At 35.4% G+C, this 24095-nt stretch overlaps 1 protein-coding gene across 14 annotated transcripts in view; it reads right to left on the reverse strand.

The window, feature by feature from the left end:
• NEK1 (NIMA related kinase 1) overlaps positions 1-24095 on the reverse strand; it is a 42900-nt gene that overhangs the window by 17003 nt on the left and 1802 nt on the right. For 7 of the 14 annotated variants that reach the window (XM_050973500.1, XM_050973499.1, XM_030239028.2 and 4 more), the window contains 16 exons: positions 22757-22905; positions 22579-22675; positions 20446-20543; positions 18759-18842; positions 18288-18355; positions 18079-18165; positions 16949-17003; positions 15396-15596; positions 12865-12925; positions 11043-11200; positions 8723-8782; positions 8540-8587; positions 8376-8447; positions 5183-5364; positions 4969-5100; positions 1543-1645 (listed from right to left, as the gene is read on the reverse strand). In XM_050973500.1, the coding sequence (XP_050829457.1) occupies positions 1543-1645; positions 4969-5100; positions 5183-5364; positions 8376-8447; positions 8540-8587; positions 8723-8782; positions 11043-11200; positions 12865-12925; positions 15396-15596; positions 16949-17003; positions 18079-18165; positions 18288-18355; positions 18759-18842; positions 20446-20543; positions 22579-22675; positions 22757-22873 (1623 nt within the window). In that variant the 5' untranslated portion in view covers positions 22874-22905. The remainder of the gene's footprint in view (positions 1-1542; positions 1646-4968; positions 5101-5182; positions 5365-8375; positions 8448-8539; positions 8588-8722; positions 8783-11042; positions 11201-12864; positions 12926-15395; positions 15597-16948; positions 17004-18078; positions 18166-18287; positions 18356-18758; positions 18843-20445; positions 20544-22578; positions 22676-22756; positions 22906-24095) is intronic. The other 7 variants (XM_050973503.1, XM_050973502.1, XM_030239030.2 and 4 more) reach the window with 4 other exon arrangements.

Below are 24095 nucleotides of genomic sequence, written 5' to 3' on the forward strand. Positions count from 1 at the left end.
ATCGACTCAACTACTGAGTCAAATTTAGAATGTCAGTTGAAAATTAAAATTGACAGCAATTATATTTTATAGAAGCTGGGTAAATTAGTGCCAGTCATCAGACAAAAGGCTGACTATTAGCTGATGATTTCTCCTTTCAGATCGTGTCCAAACAGCAGTCCCATCCCTATATGAGAACAACTGCCAGCTAGTCAAATTATTTTCCTGCACAAATAGAAGGAAGCTGCTGACAAGTTCCACTTTCAATGACAAATCCAGAAATGAACTTGGTACTCTGGTTTCAAGTTATAAGTCTTAAACATCTGGAAGTTACTTTTTTAGCTGTTAAGTAACCTCCCTGTTTTATTATGGGAACATCTAAGATTAAAACTTTTAGGCTCATTGAACACATTAGAGAAAACTGAAAAACTAACATGAATACTTTGGTATCTTAAATTAACTGATCTCTTAAATTCTTATCAATGCCAACGAAATCAAGAACAAAATGGAAGCAGTACTGGTATTGCTAACAACTTTCCAAGAAGGAATGGTACTAACAACGACTTGCCCAAGAAGAGGTAGTGACAAGAATTGCTCATTTTTTTTCCAAATTATTTACAGGTCTTGAAGGTTTTAGAAAACAGAACCATAGTTTTAGAGAGGAAGAGTCATTTTACAACATATATACTAATCTAAGGATACTTCACCATGAAAGTAGTGAATCAAAGCACATAAAAATTGCTCACTGTAAGTGAAATAATCCCCGACATTAAAACCTGGCTTTAAATCCTAATCTGATTATCAGGTATAATTCAGGAGATGCTGCTATAAATCGGCAGCTGGTCTCATCTCACTGCTACTCCAGCACAGTCAGCTCAATTTCAGCAGCTGACAAAGATATTGTCATTGAATTGCATAGGAATAGTGCAGAGAAGCACTAAAAAAGTGAAACCTTCCATGTTATCAAAACCCACAGTCATTTCCAATATGTGTTTTAAACAAACTTCCTAAAGGAATACTGAATTTATAACCATAAGTATGAAGAACATTTTATGACACTATCTTCTACTTAATTTCCAAAGAGTAAAGGTTTGCTAAGATTCAACATTGACCAATATGGATAAATTTGTAATACCTTTTCAATAAGCAAAATGTGTTTCCCTAGCATGCACCGCTATGTCTGATCATTAGCTGTATCAGTTTTATCAAACTTCATTTTTGGTTCAAGCTACTGTTTAACATGAAGTTTAATTTTAACCAAGACTCCAAAGTATAAACAGAAAAAGAATGTAAATGAATCTTATAAAATTGATAATAGCAAGTTAGACACATGCAAACAAACATAGTTTGTTAGTAAGGTTGAAGTAATGAGAAATGTACTACATGACTATGTTACATTTTATTAAAATTAGCAACAAAATGAAGAAAACTTATCTCCTATTCTCTCTGGTTATTTCAACACTTAAGGAAAACATTTAGTCAGCATTTCACTTATGATGCTACTTCAAAGACTCACAAAGCATGCTGAAACAGAAATACACACAGGAAGACCAGATTTCATACCATGTGTCCCTGAGCTCGAGCTTTGTTTTCCATGGCTTCTCTCTTTCGCTGCCAGAATTCTTCAACTTGCTTTGCTCTATCTGCAGCTATCCATCCTTTTTGCCTGAGTAATTTCAACACAGCAAGATGAAAGTCTCTGAAATATGACACTATAAACACCACCACTCCCACTGTCCTCCTCCCCCCTGCACTTATCCTAACTAGAACACACAGGAAAAAAAGTAACTTTATATGAGTAAGACATCTTTAAAAAGTGCCTTTCATCAGCCAAAATACAAGTCACACTTCCACAAAATGGAGGAAAATAGGCTTATTAAAAGTGAGAAAAACTATTAAAAAAATAAATCCAAACCACTGTATTGTTGTCCTTCCAGATCCTTGTCATTGTATGAAAAATGACTGTCAAAACACAATCTTGGTGTGATTGTTTCTAGAAGTGTCTCAGCTTGTTTCAGTACTGTTATAATTTGTGAAAAAGAAGATTCCTTCAAGATTTCCCTTCAGATATGAGCAAGAACTCATCCCATGAGCCAATCAGTAAAGTCAATACTGTGACAGCCTTTCAAGACTGTCCTACATTTGCAGTAAGAGCTTCTACCACTTAGGGAATTACAACAGTGCTACTATTCTCAGAGTGTTCTGACAATTCCTTTTAGAGAATCCTAGGGGATTTTTTTTTGATTGTTTTCAAAGGGTCCATGAAGGAATTTTCCTACCCTAGAATTAGCCATAACAAGATGATAGTTTTTTGACAAGTTTCACCCTAGGTCAGGGACCTGCTTGGGAAGACAAGAAGGCTACATTTAGTTTACCATAAGTGAGCATCCTGCAACTCTACCAGTACATTTATAACATCATAGAGGAATGAGACCCTGACAAATTCGTTAGAAGTAGACCCAGAGAAGTTTAGTACTAAAATAAAACCAAAACACTGAGAAATGGTTTAAGAAATTCTACAAATGGTAGAATGATGAGGCCTTTCCAAGGTTCCCTGAGCCTCCTTTAACTGAGGACAACTGGGGTTTTGGCAACAGTCAGGAAGAAACTGGAATATGCTGATAGCAATAACCCATTAGAAAGAGGCAGTTAAAGAAAGAATCATTTTGCAATAAAGGAAGCTCTAGTAATTCATAATTAATTAGCACACTAATTAAAATACTCCCATTTTATTATTTTGACCCTTAACCCCCCAGTCAAAAAGGAAATTAATTTTTTTCCACATGCTACAATTTGTTGAAAGGAAGACAGAGATAAAACCACTTTGATACAATAAAACAAACACTGCTCTGAAAAGGCAAGACAATCCACACAGGTGTTACTGGTAAAGAAACAAACACTTGCTAATCTTTGTACACATACCTGACTCACTAAAAGGTTTTTATTCTACCTTTTAACTACATATGAACTCAATTGGTGGATAGTGAAATCTGTGCAAAGGCCTGTCATGCAGCTGAAGTTCGTCACACATCATGAACCTTACAGTGTTGGAGTAGAGGTCCTTCCAAAAAAACCCTAACCAAGATAGTCCTATTGGACTCAAACCAAATTCACAGGAACATTTTACCTCAAAATTTTATAAAAATGTTTTTTCTTACTCTAAAGGTGAGTGACTCATTTTCCTAAAGCATTTTAACTAGATTTCTTCTGGGCTGTACTTCTGCCTGAGACAATCTTTCAAGGTTGTTGACAGTGAATATATTTAGCTTTACAGTAGTGGAAGTACAACGAAAGATTTCAACTTGAAGATTTCTCAGCTTCTTCAATATATGCCCTAAACTGACTATCTTTAACAAAGTTCTTGTTATTTAAATTCTTTCTTTGAGTGAAACATCATGATCACTTGTCTTCAGCTGGAAGAATTAAGTCCAGGATGGAAATACAGCTAGGCTGGCTATGATAATAAAATTGCTTCTAGGTAACATACGAATTCTTAACACATTTACATGCTAAGAAACAGCACCTCAATTTACAGCTAACAGTAATCCAGTCTATAAAGAGAAAAAAAACAAATCTCTACCTATTTTGAAACTTCTGAACTTCTGGACAGTGTTTTCATTGAGTGCTTCCAAATTCATGTATTTGAGAAAGGCTGAATTGGTTTCTCTTCCCAGTCTCTGTGTTATTTATAATTTGCAACACTCCGCTATAGTTTCTCTCCATTTTCAAACATTTAAAACAGTTTATCCAGGTACAGACAAATATAATCTATTATTTTCAAATGTATGAGTCAAACTGCTTCCTAATCTAAGCAAGAGTTGGGGATTGTGCGCTTTGTGCAAAGCATTGACAATAAACTAAATTTAACTACATCTGGCAAAAGATACCTTCCAGTACTGGGTTGTACCAGGTAGAATTTTAATTATCTCATAACAGTCCAACCTACTATAAGGAATATAAAATATACCTCAGAGCTTTCAGAACTGTAATATTAACATTAAGCATGATGTTATTGCTGCAAATTTTAAAATAGCAAAAAATCTATAATTGCAAATACATATTATATTAGAACATAAAATTGAATTAATTTAGTTTAAAGAATAAATTGTTTCTTTGGCCACTTCCTTTTTCTCACATTAACTTATTTTATTTCTTCTGCCATGGAACAGATGACTGGCTCTGCAGAAGTTTAAATAATGAAGGAGAAAATTTGTGCCTCTAGGAAAGTCAGTTAGTAATGTTCACAGTACTAAACTTCCAGGAAAATGGTATTTTCCCATTTCTTAGTCACAGCTGCAAACAGAGCTCCTTGGGCAATATTATGAGATCTAAAGGAGAGCAAATAATTTTTGAAGAAGCTATTTGAAAGAGTGAAAACATTAAAAAGAAAATCAGTACTTGCTTACAATCTTTTTATATATAAAAATACCCTATTTACAGTAATTAGACTTAGATCTTCTAATTCACTATTTGAATACCAAATTAGAGGTTGCACTTTATAACACCTGGCATTCACATTCCAATGAAGAAAGCTCCAAGAAGTTTTCCACCAATCAATAAGCAGGAGCCAACAACTCTGGGATCACTCTAGATGCTCTGCAATACTACAAACACTTAGGTGCAGAGAAGGCAGGAAGAATAAGATGATGAGAGAAAGAAGCATCTTGTCAGGTAACACAAAAAGTCTAACGATGAACAAAGCAAAGGAGGAGGCTTATGGTGTTATCTGCAACTACATTAAGCCAACAATTTTGTCTGAAATCTACTTTAGGTACATTTGCTTAGTAAACTATTTTTTTCCATTATTGGAAGTCAAGATCTCCATTGGCTCTAAAAGAATTGTGGTCTGTGAGGGTCTAACACACAAACAGACAGCACAATACCAATGAATAGAAGTGATTTTGAGACATGCTCAACTACTAAATGAAACCAGACACAGAACAAGAATCTAACATGGAGGGACAGATTCACAGATTATCATAGTCCAACCTGTTTGCACTGGCTTGTTTAGACACCTCCTTGAATCTTTTCATTTTTTTCCTAACTGCACCAACATCGGGTAAATGGTGATGACCTGCAGGTCCCTTAGGAACTCCTGGACGTGTTCCAGGTGGAATTCCTCTGTAGATAAATATGTACAGTAACTTTCATTACTTTCATCTAAAGCAGAACACACGTAGCTTCTAATGGAAGGTAGCCATACCTTTCAACAACTCCTCGGTCTTGTAGTTTTGCTCTCAGCTTGGCTTCCCTCTCTTCAGCTATTCTGAAGACATTTTCCTTTTGCTGTTGCATCTGGTCAAAAATAGCATGATAGTGTTCATAGCGTCCTCTGGAAGACACAGGAAAAGGACCAACACCACCTCCACCGACATAATATGGTGCCTGGAAACCAAAAGGGGTAGGGCGGAAATCACAAATGCTGCTTTTAATAGGCTCTTCCAATTTTTACCTCTTCAGCAAAGTAATAATACTAACATGTTCTACAACAATTCTAAATTGGTCCTTGGCATGCTCCTATTTTAACAAATTACAAGATGGATAAATTGATTTTTTTTTTTTTGATTAGCAGTCCAGAATAAAACACCATTTTAGCTTCCTTTAAAAATAGTCCAGTTATACATGAGCCACCTCACACATTTTGGAAGTCACTGAAAATTACTCCATTGAAGTGTAAACAGAGATAGATAATGCTACATGGCCAAAATCAAATTTTAGCAAAAAAGGTGATACAATTCCAACTGAAGTAGTAACGAGTGACTTACAGCCAAACACACATTTTTTTCATGAAGCTGGGAACAGCTGAGCACAGTTTTAAGTTTGCTGAATGGCACTATGTGCAGATTTATTTGAGAACCTCCATTGCTACCCAGGCTACCACTTTATTTCCATCACTAGACTTGAGATGCTTCTCTACTAAAGCTCAGACCAGGGGAACACCTACCACAAGGCACTGCTTTGTGCAAATTATACCTGTCATTCTCAAAGCATTAGAATTCCTGCAGAATTTTCAAGTGAAAATAATGAAAAAAATAATGTTTCAAGCAGCTGTGTACAGTAATAGCCAAGGATGGATGCAGAAAATGTGAACTGGCAAAACAAAGTTAAGGTTGTCAGCACATGCATAAAAATGTTTCCTTTATGCCTGGGGGGAAGCAGTCAAATAGCCCATAGTAGTAAATCTATGGAATTTTTTGTTTCAACAACAGTGTCAATCTACATTCCAGAGTGGTCTGAAGTATTTAATACAAATTCAGACAGGTGAGTGCAGATATGACAGGTTTAAGACTTCCTGCTTAGAAGTTCTTGAAGACTCTATATTTGACAATGGAATTTATCTCACATTCTGAGTTTTAGTTGTTCAGTGCAATCAATGGCTCCCCATAATCCAGATGGAAGTACCAAATCAAGGCATTCAAAAAAATGGAAGTACCAAATCTAGGCATTCAAAAAAATATGCAGGTAGACCATTGGTCTGAATAAAAATAACTACACAAGACTATGATTTCCACAAATAGAGGGAAAAGTCTTAACTTTAGACACTATTCAAGGTTTCACATATCATTATTAGAGTTCAGTTTTCAAAATCTAAAGAAATACTAGAGAATGATCATCATTCTCCAGGCAAATGACATGGAGCAGGTGCTCATCAACAGTCTAGAGAACAGTTACAGCTCCTGCTAGAACCACAAACCCAAAGCCAAACACTTGCCACGCCTTTCTCTACTTTTCCTCAGAAACAGGTGCCAGCAACCAGACTGAAAAAAAAACTGGACGTAATCAAGCAGTGCATGACTGTTGTGCCTTTGTAAGAGGCTGTATGGCTTGTGTTATTGGAAAGCTTGAACAATGCTATTCAACAGCACTGTCAGGGAGTTGTTGGATATACTGCTTTCATGCTGGAGAAAGGAAAAAGATAATTAAGTCAAGAATATTATAACAGTATATGGAAACCTGAAATGATGGTAAATGATAATAGCAGCCTGCAGTATGATATGCACTCAACTATCCAATCTGAAGAAGACACCTCAATGATTCTTTCACCTACCATGATTGAAAAATGACACCTCAATTCTTCCACCTACCATGATGATGTGAAAACAGACACACTCACTGGCCTAGATAACTGAGAATACAGCTAACAATGCAGCTGCAGCTACAATAGAACAGTTTGTATGCTCACAGTAAATCTCTGAGTTAATCAGAAACACTGTGTTCAGGAACACACGCAGCTCTCATCCAAATGTGAGGATGCATGCATACCATGTTGTAACAGAGCTTGTATTGGTGCCTGCCCATTTGATCTTGAAGGAGAGGAGGACAACTTAGGAAGGAAATCACATTTTTTCAATTTTTTTTCCCATTACATCAGCACTTTGCAGTTTTTAAAAGTCTGTTATGTTTAAGTTTGCATTTATATTTAAGCTTTACTTATATGATGTGTGGCACACATTCAAAGAGGGCATCTATTTGGAAAGGAAATATTTAATAAGCAGCTATTGAAACCTGGTTGGTGTTTGTGTATTCCTCATTTTTCTACAAAGAATAGTAATAAAACCTCTATCCATTTTGACTTTATTGCTCAGTCAAAGCTTGCTTACTAAAATCCTACTGAACATGTTTATGCCAAATATTTTCATAAGACACACTACCACCACAACAAATCCCTGTGTTTCAATTTCTATTATCAGATAGACTTACCATAACTTAAATTCCTACACTGGCTCTGTCTGATGAAAGTACGCAGACCCTTTATAATCTACTAACTTGATGAGACTACTTTTCAGGACAGTTATGTTTCCACAAAACTATGACATACACAAATAGGGAAAAGGGAAACAGTCATGGGAATCAGCTTAAACTACATACCAAGTGAATGGCTAAACAGCACACTGCGTTAAAAATGAATTAGATTTACTCTGAAATTTTTACCCCCCTCCTGAACATCTTATTGATATATAGAAACACTTACGTTGCTAAATAACAAAGGAATGTTTAAAAACAAGTATTTAACACTGGGAAAGAGGTCCATTACTATAATGGGAAAACCTGGGAACAAAAAAAATTCAAGAACGAACTTGAATGTCAAAGAAGCTGCTCATGCATACACTCAGCACAGGAAAAGTAGCAAAAGCAGGTGTGGAAATAAGAAAGTGGTGCATGAAAACCAAAGGGATTCAGAAATTTAGAAACATTAAAAATGAAAATTGTACATAATCTCCAAAAGGCGAGGGGGGAGCCGTTACAGTCTATCTCAAATTATCCAGATTAATAATGGACAGCCTCAAGAGTTGAGCCTTGTAGAAAGAGCAAATCCTTCTGAAAAGAGAAGACCATTTCATACAATAAAAGGTGGGGGGAACACACTGCACCACATTTCTGCATCTGCTGCCAACCTTAACACCACTTCCACCTGAACCAAGCACATTCCTCCATCCTTGTTCCCTGGCTCTGTTTATTCGTTCCATCTGAAGGAGAAAACAATACAGGAAAACAAAATTCAAGGAACCACTAAGTAAAAATTGAACTTCACTCTTAACACATTTTAAACATATTTTACCCTTTCTTTTTCCAATCTTCTCATTTCATCTGCCTTCGGTAAACTGATCTGCAATGTGTAAGGATTAAACATGTTAAGGAACTGAGAAATCAAACTACTGCATATTCTTACACACCACACCACAAGGTATGTCATTAAAATTTCTATGGGGGAATAAAGAAAAATCTGAAGACTCTTGTCTACCTGCTCTCTCTGGCGTTTTTCTTTTTCAGGCAATTCTAACCTTTTCTTTTTTGAAGGTTCCTGAAAAATAAGCATATAATTTGGTATTTATTACTGAGCCATTACTCTGTCAAGTCTCTGTCAAGATGGGTTACTGATCCAATTGCTGGTGTATGTCCATGAAGATTAAATAAAAGAAATCATTGCTATATAATGCTAGGGAAAAAAGATGAGGAGGAAAGGTTTAAAGGTTGTATGTTGTCATTCTTGCTGTGGACTTGGCTTTTGCTCAGTTTGAAAACAGATGATTTCATGATAACTCAAACATTTTCCTTTTTTTACTGAAATATTTTTTATCAATGAGGTTGCAAATGCCTGCATGAAAGGTGAAACTTCAAATTAGACAGCATGATGCCAGAATGAGAGAAAAATTCTAACAGAAAACATTTTCTTAAAGTCACAACTGAGTGTGAACTAAATGGGTTTAAAATACTTGATTATTCAGGAGGTTCAAAGTGAAAAAGACTGCTAGGATATAGGGGTACTTGTTCATCCTGTACTAAAAGTTCCTCAAAAGCTGAAGGCAGTGATTTTTAAATCTATTTTATCTTAATTTTTCTTCTTTGGCAGTATCACTCTTCATAACAACCTTTTCTCTATAGAAACTCTTTGAGGAGGCATAGATATTAAAATTCTCTTATTTGGAAGGTTATCCTCTTTTGCTTGGTACTTCACTTGGCTCCAACTCTAACTAAGGTTCTTGTTACCTATGACAACACAGTCACCACTGAATACCTGCTAAAGAAGCAGCTATGGTTAACAAAATGTGCTGCTTAATCTTCTCAAAAAAGCCATCATTGCTGTTAAAGATTTTTTTTCTGACCATACTAGAACACACAGAGCTTCACAGTATTTTCTTTTGACAACATGCAATCCTGTCAAATGGGTAATTGAAAATCAAGTATTGCAGAAGTTGGAAACCTTTAGAGACTTGTAATAATATAATGATAATGTACTATTACTAAATAAAGGAGACAGTTGTTACATGCTGCTCTGAAAAGCCAGCTAAGAGCTGCAAGCTCAGACTCAGAGAAGAAAATTTATATTAAGTTGTAGTCATTGTTTCTATCCTGCATCTCATCACTAGGTACAATTCACAAAGACTGCCCTGAAATAGCAGCATTACTGACTCCTTCCATGTGGAAGAGGATATTTCCTCAGTCTCTCCCCTGCCACATTAAGTCTTAGGGTAAGTTAGGTAAGTGTTGGTTGGTGAAATCCATGACAAAGACCCATAGATGGCTTTGCAACCAAGCCTTAAAACACATAAACCTTGTGATTTCCTAAGGACACCCAAGAAGCCTGCACTCTCCCTTTCTTGCTTTTTCAAACTGTGTTTCAAGAGCCAACAAGGCTTGTGTGATCCATTAGCTTTTCTCCAAACCTCTGGTAACTGTTGAACTTCACAGATAATTTGTATCTCCAGGATAATTTTCTATCTACCAACAACTTCCACAGATGGATAAAGGTCTTAAAGCTATGTTCCCTGGAATGCCATGGGAGAAGGAAAAAAAAAACCAAAACAAACCTCACAACAACAACAATCATGTTACTCATTCAGAAGAAAATCTCAACTAGTTCTCTTGCTGAAGCAGCAGCCTCTTGGTTGCTAGTATTCTGGCATGTGCATGTAGCTCAAAACTAGCTGTAGCAAAAACAACTCCTGACCACACAGTAATTAATGGAATAAAGAGAGAGAATGTAAGTTTTATGTAATCAGGAATACAAAGAAGACAACAGGAAGAAAGATCAGAAGCCCTCTATGACAAGAGAATGAGAAAGAAAAGAAGGAAAACTTTCTCATTAGCTCATGAAATTACCTCTGGGAAACTTCTCTTTCAATTACACAGTTTCTCTGCCTAATAACACTTTGTAAAATGGCTAGAAAATGTTTGCCTATTTTTTAAAAAATTTGAAATTATTTTAGAGCAAACTAAAAAGATGCAAAGGTTCCTATCCAGTGTCAATGATTTTGGTATACCTGACAGGCTTCCAATATTTCTAAGAGTAGTTAACACCAAAAAAGCAAATGAAAACACACAAATGTAATTCAGCCTTGGAATTAAAACCCAAGCCTAAAGTAGGAGTTTACAAAAGTTATATTAAAACCAACTAAACAAACAATCAATAGTGAAGCAAGCCAAGCATTTAAACTACTAGTTCTACTTTCTCTGCAGGTGCATGAGGCATGTCCACATACCAAGACATTTTGAAAAGGAAGGCATAGTTTTTAAATAAGGTATGAACAAAACAGCTCAATTTAACTAACTTAGCTTCTTACCTGTCTAATTTTAGTCAATGGCTTCTTCTCATTAGGCTTTTTAGGTGCACCACAAGACTTCCTGATAGTTAAAGGCACTCCATATTTTGCAGCAGGTTTGGTAATTTTCTGAGCTGGTGCAACTGAAGTCAGTGTTGGTTCTTGAACTGGTTTTTGAGCTGAAAAGAAGAAAAAACCCACAATAAAAAACCCTGGTTTTGAACTACCCAGGCTGGCCTGTGTGTGGTATTTCCCTTTCCCAAAGTCTTAGAACAGCAAAATTAGAGAAAAACAGATGAACTGTGTGTCAGGGACCAAAATCGTCTCTAAGGTTCTGCCATATTTGGTGTGCTCTTGTGCACATCCACAAGACAATGAGGAAAACTTTACTGTATAACTGGTGGGAACTGGACCCTTGAAAGAGAAGCAATGCATTGGTCCATTGGTGGAAACTTAACCTGTGAGAGAGGAACAATGCACAATGATTATTAGCATGGAGGTGGGATCACGAGCTGCTGTGGCCTCATCTCACGCACTGGCCAGATGTCGTAGCTGCAAAAATTCCACTCCTGAGGTGAAGCCTTGAGGTGTGGGTCTCGGGTGGAGGGGTGACAAGGACTGGATGCACACTGTGGATCCAGGTGTCCTGAAGGTGCACTGCCTGCCTGCCCCCTGCACGAGCACCATGCTCTTCATGTCCTTTGCTTGCCCAGTGGCTTTGCAGGAACCAGGGGTTGGTATATATGTATTATTTGCTACTGCTAGTAATAAAAGGAAATTTGCTTTGCAGTCACAGCTGTGTTTCAGGTTTGGTGTGCATGGGCATCCTCCTGAACCCGCAACAAACCACAAACATTTCATTCACATAAGCTGATGTATTAGTTTGTCCAAGTTTAATGTTTGATAAGAAATAGAAGAAAACAATTCCCATGCTTTTACTTCTTACTTCTTCAAGCTGGATTACTGACACTTCACTCAGCTGCCTTGCTTAACTGCACAGTGCTCACGTACACAGGGAAGAGGTTTCCTAATGCAATGGAGAGACAGGCCCTTCTCCACTAACAACACTGAACTGAAACCTGTAATGCAAATGTCACCAGAAGATAAGTTCTAGAAGAGCTTCAATGGCTTTCAGGGATACTGCTTTCCCCATAGAGTTCCTGAACATACACCAATATTGTGGGTTTGATTCTCGGTTAGCAGGGCTCTCTTACCACAGAATAGGAGGTCATCAACACTATCAAAAGATACCAAAGCACTTGCTAGAGCATCAAATAATTACAGGGAAATAAAATAACTGGAAAGGAAATCTAGGGGAAAAAAAAAAGGCAAACTAACGCAGTAAAATGAAGTAATACCATCTTTGGCTGACAGAATTAATCTTTGTTAACACTAGCAGAAATTTTACTAAATTAGGCTGAAGCCAGGACTCTATCTTGGAATCTCTAATAAAGCATCCCACATTTTTTTGGAAGAAATCGTACTTCTCATTAGCCATTTTTCACTACTAAGGGATAAAAATAAGTCATACAATCATAGCATATGAATTAGCTCCATTTGCAGTCTACACTGTCTCCTTAACATTTGGAAGTGTAGCATACTGTAAGAGGAAAAAGTACACTTAATATATTACATGCCCATAGCTTGTATTTGCATCATTTGTACCCAACATAAGTCCAGCTCTCCAGGGGAGGGGAGGAAATTGCTTCTTTTCTCTTTTTTCCTGAAAATCCTACAGTCAGGTATGAGAGCACACTGAAAAAAAAAAACCTAGTAAAAGAACAAGGTTACATACATGATCTTGACAGAGCTGAAAGCAAAAGCAGTGTAGACACCAACTTACCTGGTGATGCATGTGGTCCAAACTTGTGGAAAATTTTGTGACTGAATTCCTCTGCAATAAGCTAAACAAGTGGAAGAATTAGTCAATAATACCTGTGACCAAAGCTAGGAATAACTAATTTTCAGACAAACGTGCCATTAGCAGTAAGCACCTAACTAAGAGTATTTACTGTAAATTACATGAAAATAAATACTCAGCTGTATGCATTGAATCTAGTATTACTAGAATCTACTACTACCAATATGGAGCTGGAGTATTTTCAAACATTTTTGGCATTATTACTCAAGTAATTTTAAAAAGCAATTTAGTCTGACTTCTGGGTGGCACATGTTATCTCATTTACGACCTAGCTAAGAATCTAGGAAAAAAGTTAATGTGAGCATCAACACAATTTTTATGCATAATTAATTTTAGATTTCTGAGTAGCTGCCAAAGTTCACCTCAATTTCTCATACAGCTAGTCAAAAATAGTTCTTTAAAAATGCTTGCAGTTTAAAAACGTTGCTATCCTTTTCAAGATGGGAAGATGACCACATATGTGGGTATCTGGAAAAACACATATGGTGTGCTGTAAGGCATATGAAATTAGCATAACAAAATATGGAAAGCAGTCTTAATGGGGTGAAAAAATTGAGACTAGACAAGGAAAATTCGAATATTAATAGGCCATCATCTTTAAATACTGTAGGTAGTTCTGAACCAAACACCTCAAAACCTATATAGTAGAAGTGAAAAGTATTCAAGGAAGAGCAGCAAGGATAAATGAAAAGTGTCAGTTCAGGAATAGTCTTTACAGAATCTTGAACTACTGAGATTCCTTTGATTTGTACCAGTCAGTTACAATGGATGCTGAGGAGTTAAACCTGAAAAAAAAACCCCAAAGGAAGAACCAAAGTGCAGAACTTAGGACTCTGCACATAAAGTGCAAAATTTAGGATTCTGCACTTTTGCACATGGCAAAGCAAATTTTTAATCTGTAGAGTTTGGCATCAAAGATTCTGTAAGTCAGAAGTCACACAGTTTCCTACAGTTTCTTACTAATGGTATTTCAATTACTTTGAAGCTTTTATTTGAGTGGCAAGTTGTAGCAACTGAATTACGATGTTTCCATGATAACACCCTTACTGACAGAAAAGAAACCTGACTCCTTAGTATCTTTCAAAGAGCCCCCTCTCCTTTTTAAAAATTGATGCTAATTTAGATCTGCTCTTTAATGCAATTTAGTAACTATGAAGCTAAAGAAATAATTTACATGAAACTGGAAGACTGATTTCCTGATATTTAAAAACGGGATTTCAGCAACAGCTGCAAGATGTCAACTACGAAATAATTTTTAAGCTTAGACTAAGGAAAACAGAGGACAACAGCACTAGCCATGGATGATACTGCAAGAAAATAAGCATTACAGCTGTATCACAGAATGACCACCTCCTGCTGAATATGAATGTACTAGACTGATACATTTCATAAAAGGTGCTTTCTGTATGGGGTTTTTTTGGTTGTTTCAAATATTAGATAAAACTTCTAAGTCAAACACAGCAGTAGTACAGTTGGAAAAACTGCACCTTCATACTCCATCTAGCACAAATTAGTATCACCATCTGGAGATACAGACAGCCTATTACTAATGATACTTTGACTGACTAACTTCAAGTAAAAATTTCATATCCATTCTAGCTACTGGAAATAAGACCAGATCAAACTATTACTGTTGCAAATGTTAGAACAAACTTATCTGTAAAGATTTCTGAATTTTACCTTTCTTTGGGACTTCAATCTTAAGTAAATTGAAAGTCTATTTCAACACAGAAATTCAGAAATTCCAATTATATATGGCCTTTTCAAGACATTTCTTTAGTTGTGAGTTAGAATCCATTAGAATTATTTATACTGCACTTCCTCCATGTCCTTTCTCTTCTGTATTTATCTACCTCATATCAGTACTATTATTCACTTGTGAATCTTGATCTCTTTTAACTAGATTCATATTAAAATGACATTATTAGATACAAAATTATATTAATAGATTTTAAACATAATAGGAAGCAGCTTCTTTGAGGGTATATACACATGATACATTTAAACCTTAAGTAACCCAAAGATTATTTTACTTAGCATTATTTTCCACAACAGGCTCTCAGGCCATTCCAGATTACAAACAAAAAATGGACTGAAGAAAGTCTATACAGGAACAATGCTGAAGTAATTGACAGCAGCATTTTATGAAAAGATACATATCTAAACAACTCATCTCAGTGGTGATTCCTCATGCTATAGAAAAACACACAAAACAATGCACTTCAGGAAATGTCACTTTAGATTTACTTATGGAAACTACCAAACACTTAATAATTTGAGACTTTTCTTTACAGTTGAGGTAAAACTAGTTTTTCCTCAACTGACCCTGTCTATAAGAGCTCTAGGGAAAACTATTACTCTAGTTTTCCATGTAATATACTAACATTAGAATAAAGAAAAAGCAAAGTCCTATTATGTTTTTAGCAAAGTTAGAATTAAAACTAACTCCATACCTCTGGTGTGAGAAATTTTTCAACCCGTTTGGCTATGAAGTTTTTCTCCAATATGGAGTTTACTGATGGTCTATTCCTAGGATTCCTTTTAAATAGCTGTGACAGCAGATTACGTAGGTCGTAGGAGTAATGCATAGAAACAGGAGGAAAAGGCCCAGAGATTATCTTCAGGACCAAGTTCTTCATGTTACCGGCTTCAAACTGTATCGTACAAAGAACAGAACAGTTATTCCTATCGCCTGTCCACATGCAAGGCTGCACATCCAGATGATGAGGAAACCAAGCTAACAGTGATCACCTTCCTTTGCCTCACACACATTTTCAAGGTCAACACCAGTAGTTCAAAATAATCTGTTGCCAAGTATTCAAATTAAAATTCCAATTAAAAATACATCACAATACAGGTTTGTCATACTAAGGAGACATAATGTTGCTAACAAGTAATTACTTGCCTCCAGATGCAGACTGACAATGATATATAACTAAGGAAAAAATAATTATCTGTTTGATCTCCTCTTCCAAAGGCTTTCAACCACAACCTGCCTTCTGCCTTTTTTAGCAACCCCCCATTACAAATTACAGAATGTGAAGTATTCACACTCATTCAGGATGAAATCCAAGGGAATGCTCAGACTTCAGTTTAAGCTCAGGTAACAGAGAGCACCATTTCAATTCCTTTGTACAATAAAAAGAAAACAATATGTACCACCCAGCTTACAGAAAACAAATTTTTGACATCAACTCTCAGAAATGAAACACTGTCAGCAGTGTTGCCACATAAAAGACCAAACAAGAAGAAATTACAAAAGCTTGAAATGAAATTAAATCCTTATCCCTTGAAAATAGTTCTTTCCATTTTCATGTTGTTTCAATCTTCTTCTTTTAATAAAAACAGCTACTAAGAAGCTCCAAACAAAACAAAATCCACAAAAAATCTGTGGAAAGGACAGAAAAAAACCCCAAACATTTTCTTCCCTTCCTAACTGAAAAATGGATGATGAAGACATACTCTTCAAACTATAACACACATAGACAGAAGAAGAAAAAACTGGAAAAAGGTAACTCTTCCACCTTGGGAGTTTTTTGTAAGCACTGTTTCTGTTCTAAACAGAAATACATTAATCCATCTGCAAAAAAAGCAGAATCCAAATTCAGATTTTCAATGAAGGTGTCAATGAATTCAAGCTCTTTTGGAATAAAACCTAACCCAACCAACTAAAAACTCAAAACAACAACAAAACCCCCAAATCAACCAAAAAACCCTACAAATACCCCCACTATTCCTAGTATCCTTTACTATAACACCTTAACAATTTTTTCAGCTAATACAATCCATTAAAAACAAAAGTGCCAAGACAGCTGAGAGACTGGCATGGAGCAACACATCAATGAAAAGTGTGGTTTGGCACAGGAATTGGAGATGAAAATTCTGAAGGTAACTTTCAAACAGCTACCATGAAAGCATTTCATCAAGTAAAATATATCTGCATGACATCAGAAATAAATTCTGTTTGAAACCACTATTCTTTTATAGACACAAAGTTTCTACTCACCGCATGTTTAAGTGTACACATTTCATAGAGAACACAACCAAGGGCCCAGATATCACTAAATCAAAGAGAACACATTATTTTAAAACTTAGTTCGAGGTTAACATTGCCAGTTAACTTGTATCTGTGAAGTCTATCTCTGAAGAGGAAAAGGGTGGTTTTTTGAGTATGCACCAGCTCTCTCTATGGACTTCCTTGACTCTGCAAAACCCCAGGGAAACAAAAATCCCCAAACTAATTCATCAACCAAAATAAGGCCACCCTGAAAATCACATTATGCTATTTTGGCTTCTGATTTAGAACCATCTCAGTCACAGAAATCAGACAAAATATGGATAAAGGCTTTTTTTGTTTAAATATATACATCTGCCTGAGGTCTTAGAATTAAACAAACAAAATAAAAATAAAAAACCCTCATCTCCTAACTCAAAAAATACAACTCTGAAAGTCAATTTTTTCTGTTTAGCAGTGACTAAACTTACCCTCAGTCATTACAGGATTTGGTTAAAACACCGCTGGATAATAAACCCCAGGTAGAAGAAATTAAAGCAAAGGAATTGTAACAATTTTTGTCTCTTAAGAAACCGTTTGAAATGAGTGTTAGGCAGTTACAGGAACAAATGCAACAGCTTGGTGCTGTGGAAAGGTAACTTACTAACATTTAATTATTACCATTAATTACACTGGGGACACTGTTACCAGGTACAAGCTGCTGCCAGGGCAGCAAAGGCGTAAGCGATTTATCTGGAGCAAGCTGAGCCACCCATTTATGCACATCGTGTGCTCATATCATCAAATTGCTGTGTTTCATCCTTAACAGAGTTTCACTTTGGTAGTGCATAAACAAAGGCAGTACAACCACTGTGCAGACAGGCAAAAGTAGAGACACAATTAAGAACACAACTAGATCTAGAACTTGGAGCATTAAGCTAAGTAATCTCTCCATGACACGGCTTTCTACTTCAGACCTAAGGTACAACCTCTACAGTGAAGCACCGTACCAACTTGGGTAAGAGACAAACTAACAGATGCTCACCATCATTTGATTAGAACAGCTTTAAATTCCTATAAGAGCTTATAGGAATTTTTTTCTTCTTTTTACCAAAGACGTTTAATAAAATCCTTATTAGTACCTTTTATTGTTGTAAGGCTTGTTCTGGCATATTTCAGGCGACAAATAGTATGGTGTTCCTATGCAAGTGCGTGCCAGCTCTGCAGTACTAAGACAAAAATAAGGATGGATGTTAACTGGTTAACTCACATGAAGTACACAGATTGTATTTTCCTTGATCAAAGCAATTTAAATTAAGTCAGAGGAAAAACGGTATCAATAAGGAGTTACCTGTTCAGAACTCTGGCGATTCCAAAATCTCCCAGCTGTATTGTTCCATCTTTGGTTAAAAATATATTCTTGACATAGAAATGTTAAGAAGTCTGTTAATTAAAATATTCAAACAATTGCACACTTTTTTCTTCTCTACATGTTTTGAGAAGAAAGTTTTCTACCATTTAATCCCCCTGAAGTCATTGCTACTGACTACTATGGAACACCAGACTTACACAACTCCTACTTCATTAATATGAGAAAACAATACTTCACGTTGTCAAACATAATCTTTTCTGTCCCCACACATAAATACATGAGTAACACTTGTAGCTTCATCTAATAGCCTCATCTGTTTATACAAATATATAAATCTCCTGCAGACTGAAGAAGGGTTTCCAGTATTAGAAATGTTTCCACTAACAAACTAGGAAGATATGAATGCAATCACTGAAAGACAATTCAGTTGAAAAATAGCCACCTACATACCTGTGACTTTATGTCCCGATGCAAGATTTTTCTATCATGTATGTGTTTTAGTGCTAAACAGATTTGTACAAACCAATCCAGAATCTATTAATAAAAGAAAATGCAACATCAACTTCATCATTTATCTGAAAACTTCCCCACTTACAAGATATTACCAAACCAGACTTTATAACTATGGATTTTACCCTTCCCCCTCTCTTACCCACTTCGTTTGTAGAAAAGAATAATTAAAAACTTAATAGTACTTTCACTATAATGCAAACCTTTTAATGAAAAATGTTTATTACCCAAATTTGATATTAAGCTTGAGACTACTATTTTCATTACCTATTATAAACCTAGCAGAGGTATGCAACATGGATTTGATTGGTTAAAATGCCTAAGATGTGGAACTTACAAATTAAAAGATTGCACTTTTGCTGTAGCCAGTACAAGTCTTCATGCACTCAGTTAATTGACCAAGAGTCCTAGGAAGCCTACTGATGTCTCAGAAACTTATTCTACATATAGTAATTTTGTGTGTCTTACCTTACAAAGAAATATATTACAAAGTAAACTTTGATGAGAAAAGCAACGAACATCTAACTTAAATATTATGAATGAGCCAACAATTTGAACGAGCCCTTTTTTTGGGTAAATTGGCAAAAATCACAATTTCAGAAGTGACTAATGACAAGAATTTTGCCATATGAGTAGTAGTTTTACATTCACTACTTAGAAGTACATACATGACAAAATTATAGTATAATGCAAAATATGATTTTCACTTTTCCATTTGAAGCCCTTCTTGTAAAAAGTGAGATCAAATTAGAAAACTACAAGTTTTACAAATTATATCCCAAATGTTTCAAATACTACTAAGACTTTCCAAGCCCAGGTAAATTGGGATCCTACTGGACACAGACACAAAAGCATAGAAACAATTTATAAACAAATAAACATATCAGTCATAACAAAAACCCCACCCTGAATCCTACCTAACTTATTTTCACTTCATTTAATCAAATCTGTACTTAAAATCCTCTCCTTTATTCCAAACTATGTCACTTCTCTTTCCCTAAAATTTACTTTATAACCAGTTTTGTGTCAAAAGAAAATGTATTGGAAGTATATCAGCAGAATATTAAATTTTTATTATGGGCAAAATGAAATTTTGAATGATGCCAACTCCATATTTCCCTATTTCATATTATTATACTTACAAAGTATATTATTTTATGACACAGGAAAATCAGTATTACAATACAAAAATCCTATGCCATTACATCTTAAAAAACTTTAAAAATTATTTCAGAAGTTTAAGGATAGTCATGTTGTCTTTCAGTATTTTTCATGTCTCAGATTTAGTTTACTTCACAAGAGATCCAACTTTTAAAAGCATCTTACACAGAGAGACAAAATCTCAAATAACCTACCCAGGACTTCCAACCATATTTTCTTTCTGGGTGTTTGGTTTTTTGTTGGTTTTTGTTTTGTTGGGTTTTTTTTTGTGCAGTTGGTTTTTTCATCTGTGTTTTGGTTTGGTTTTGCTTTTTAATGATACTACATTGACCAATAGCAACAACAATGACTGTTTGCAAATCTCCTTTTAGATTAAGCAACCATACCTATAACCTGAACCAAAATAATTTCAAATTAATGGAAAAGTATCCTGCAACAAAACACTATAACAGCAGTTTGCTGTTACCTGATCTTCAGAGAACAGGATTCCTTTCTGGGCATTTATCTTTTTAAATAGGTCTCCTCCTTCACAGTAATCCATCACTATGTACAGACAGCCATTTTCTGTAAAGTAAAAGACAAAGCATTTCAAAAAGACAAACACAAGACCCTTCTTTACTTAACTTTGTAAATATCTTCACCACAGTCACAGAAAAAGCAACAAAAATTTACTTTTTCACATGCAGCTTTAGATATAATTTACTAGTCCATTTTTTCAAACCTCAAGCAAAAATTTGTTTATTATTTTGAGTTTTAAAACCTAATTTTTCCATTTTGGTAACATTGGACTAATTTAAAAGGGAAGGAGAAGAACTACCTCTACTGAACCAATGTTCTAACATGGGGTTCAAAACCACCATGAAATTAAAGGTGTCATTCTATGAACGCAATATAAAATCAATCTTTAAACTTTTTTCAAACATCCTATAGATTCCCCTACCCTAAAGGGATCTTAAGTTGCCTCTATTTGCCTTCTTCTTTCTTGGAATTTTACCTGGACTTGCCAGAACATGACAGCCATCAGCTTTCATACTAGACATGCAGTTTATTTCAGTCTGAAGAACAGTAAGAGAACCTCCAGCAAACAATGAGAAATGGAAACAATTATTTTCTCTTTTTTGAATGAAATCTCAGGAGACTTCAAAAAATCCCATGCAAGTTTCAAGTAGGAGGTATGAACAAACATAATACATTTCATTCAAAGCTATGGTTTTCCCAGTTACTGATGAAAAAACAGATTAGGCAGAAGCAAATTGCAAGTTGCCAAAAGCGTAAGAACTACACTACTCACATACTAGGCATGATTTTGAGAAGAGATGAATAACTGCAGAAAATCAGTCACATGCTGGTCAAAGGAAAAAGAACTCCTATTTTATGAGAAAGTTAGTCACAACACTTAAAAACCTTTGAATTAAAATAAATTGAATCATCTAAGTCACTTGAATTTCACTCCCATAGAGCTTCTGAAATCTGCCTTTCAAAACAACAAACCCTTATAGTTTCTCTGTTTGGTTATTTTATTATTATCTTTAATTTGTGTAATTTTAAAAGATGATTCTAAGAGTCTAGATTTCTTGCATATCTATTGCTGAAATAATTTTCTTCTACGAACTTTATATTCAGTGTATTCAAAGTCAATGTGCTCTGGCAATAAAGATGCAACGCAAAGTCTTGTGAATTATGGATTACAGGATCTACCTTGTAAGAAAAAAGCAGTCTTAAAGAACAGCTCTCTACCACAATGAAAATCTACCTTGTAAGTAAAAACCAGTCTTAAAGAAGAGCCCTCTACCACAAGGAAGAAAGCAGTGTGTATTTATAAACCAGAAGTGTGGCTGTGTAATATGATTATGTCACAAAAATCTAATTTAATGAAAAGACAAAGTGAAAGCCCCAGGCGAAAGACATAAGAAAGTCAGCAGAAAGGAAGGAAAGAAGAGACCAAAATCTCTAAACAGCAGTTCAAATAATATTTAGGGGCTTTTAATATTTTAACTTTTATAACAGTCTTTTGGAATTTTTTTTCTGTTATGCCCATTTCCCAAGACATTCACTGTGAAGACAATGTAGAATTATATTTCTCCTTCATTCACTGGCTGATGAAGTAAACAGTCCCATCTATTTTCCCAGCTCTGACAGCAATTATATGGTTGCAGTTACTGAAGACTGCACTCTAAGACAACAGACTTGGACATAAAACTGCTCTCGCTAGGTTATCAATATCCAAATTTAGACTGTAATTTAAGCTACACAAATTTAACCTACACAAGCATTCCAGTTGCTAGGGTTTATTTAAGGAGACTTACGTTCTGGAGAAACAAGAGAATATCTTTCATTTAAACATCAACCAAAACCAATGCATGTAATGTATAGTCATCAATATTTGTTTATTTGTTGCCCTTTTTCCTGAATTGCAATTATTTTTAAATGTGGATTGGAATTCTGAAAAAACACAGAAAATAACTGAAGTATGAAATAACTGAGGTATGAAAAATACTGATTAAAGAGAGAAAACTCCCTGACTTTTAGACTAAGTGCAGTAAGAATTGCACACAGTCACTCACATTACTTCAGGTTCTACTGTATTAGTTCATCTTACCTTCAAATGACTCCCTATACAGGACAATATTTGGGTGTTTCATGTTAGCCAAAACAGCAACTTCTCTCCTTGATTCTTCTCTCTCCTTATTTGACATCTTCAGAAGGAAAATAATGATTTGTGAGAACAGAAATACAAAAAGAATGGCTCAGGAATTTATTAATAACAATCACTTTACCTTAGAGATGTTTATTTCTTTAATGACATACTGTTGGCCATTTTCTTTAGCTTTGACAAGTATTGCTTTCCCAAAGGATCCTTCTCCAATCTTCCGTACTTTGATATATTTATCCATACTTCTTGTCTTAAGGCATCCTTTCTTGAGTACTGGAAAAACAAACCAACAAACACAAAAAAACCCATGAGCATATTTAATTAGGTGTACTTAGTGATCTAGCCTGATCAGGGCTTTTTTTTTTTTTTTTTTTTTTTTTTGACTCAAAATGCTGATCCATTTGTCTCTTTGGTTGATTTTCTGTAAATCACCTACTCTTAGTCTCAATTCTAACTTGGTACAGCTGACTGATTTTGGGCCAACAAGGGCTGCATAACTAAAACCTGTTTCATCTTTCATTTTGACTAAAAAGGACCTGTTTTGTCTTTAAATAAATCAGTGTTATCAGTGCCAAGGCTTCTGATTCAGCTGGCACACAAACATCATAGAGCTATAGCACCTGGTTAAAAATGTTTAGCTCAACTTTACTTGGAAGAAACACAATGGAGGCGAGGGGAATTCCTATGCATTGTTTCTTAAGAAGCACTAAATCCAGCTTTTTTATCACTATAATGAAGCCAAAAATGGCCTGAATTCGATGGATTCCCATCCTGTTTCAAATCATTATTCAAAACAGAGGTGTGGCCTTAAGCCTGACTGAAAGACTCTTTTTGCATTCATAAGAAACAAATAATCACAAAATGGCAGAGAGCCCTATTTTTCAGGTACAATCTGACCATTCAGAGTACCTTTTCAGATTAGAAGGCGAATTTTTATGGTGTTTAAGGTTCTATATTAAAAAATACTTTGGTAAAAACAGGACACTAGAGAGCTGCAAGCAAAAGCTATGGTAACATACAGATGTGTCAGAACAGCACAGTGAAAGGGCAAAACAAAGACCAAAGCGACAAATATCCAAACAAATTCACAGAAGACTAAAAGATTATATTTTTTAAAGCAAAAAGACCATCCATATGCTGAGGGAATTTCTATAATCTGAAAAAGACAAAAGCGCCCCAAGATTTTCTTCATTTAAGCCTCATTTGCAAGAACTAATAGCATTTCTGCTTTGCTGTACCAGCAGGAGATCCTAGTAGCTTAGATACAAACTTCACACACATCACATGTCTCACAGTCAGGGTCTCTCCTCAATTTGAGTTTTTTTTTTTAACATAATTACTATGTACAAGACACAGATGCTGCTTAACAGGACCTATACCAAGAAAGCAGACCAAAATGAATAAGCCTGATAAGCATAGCAAAACAAAACAAGAGAGATGTAAAGTAATCTGTTCTGCAAAAG

Source organism: Serinus canaria, chromosome 4, assembly GCF_022539315.1.
Source record: "Serinus canaria isolate serCan28SL12 chromosome 4, serCan2020, whole genome shotgun sequence".
Taxonomy (NCBI): domain Eukaryota; kingdom Metazoa; phylum Chordata; class Aves; order Passeriformes; family Fringillidae; genus Serinus; species Serinus canaria.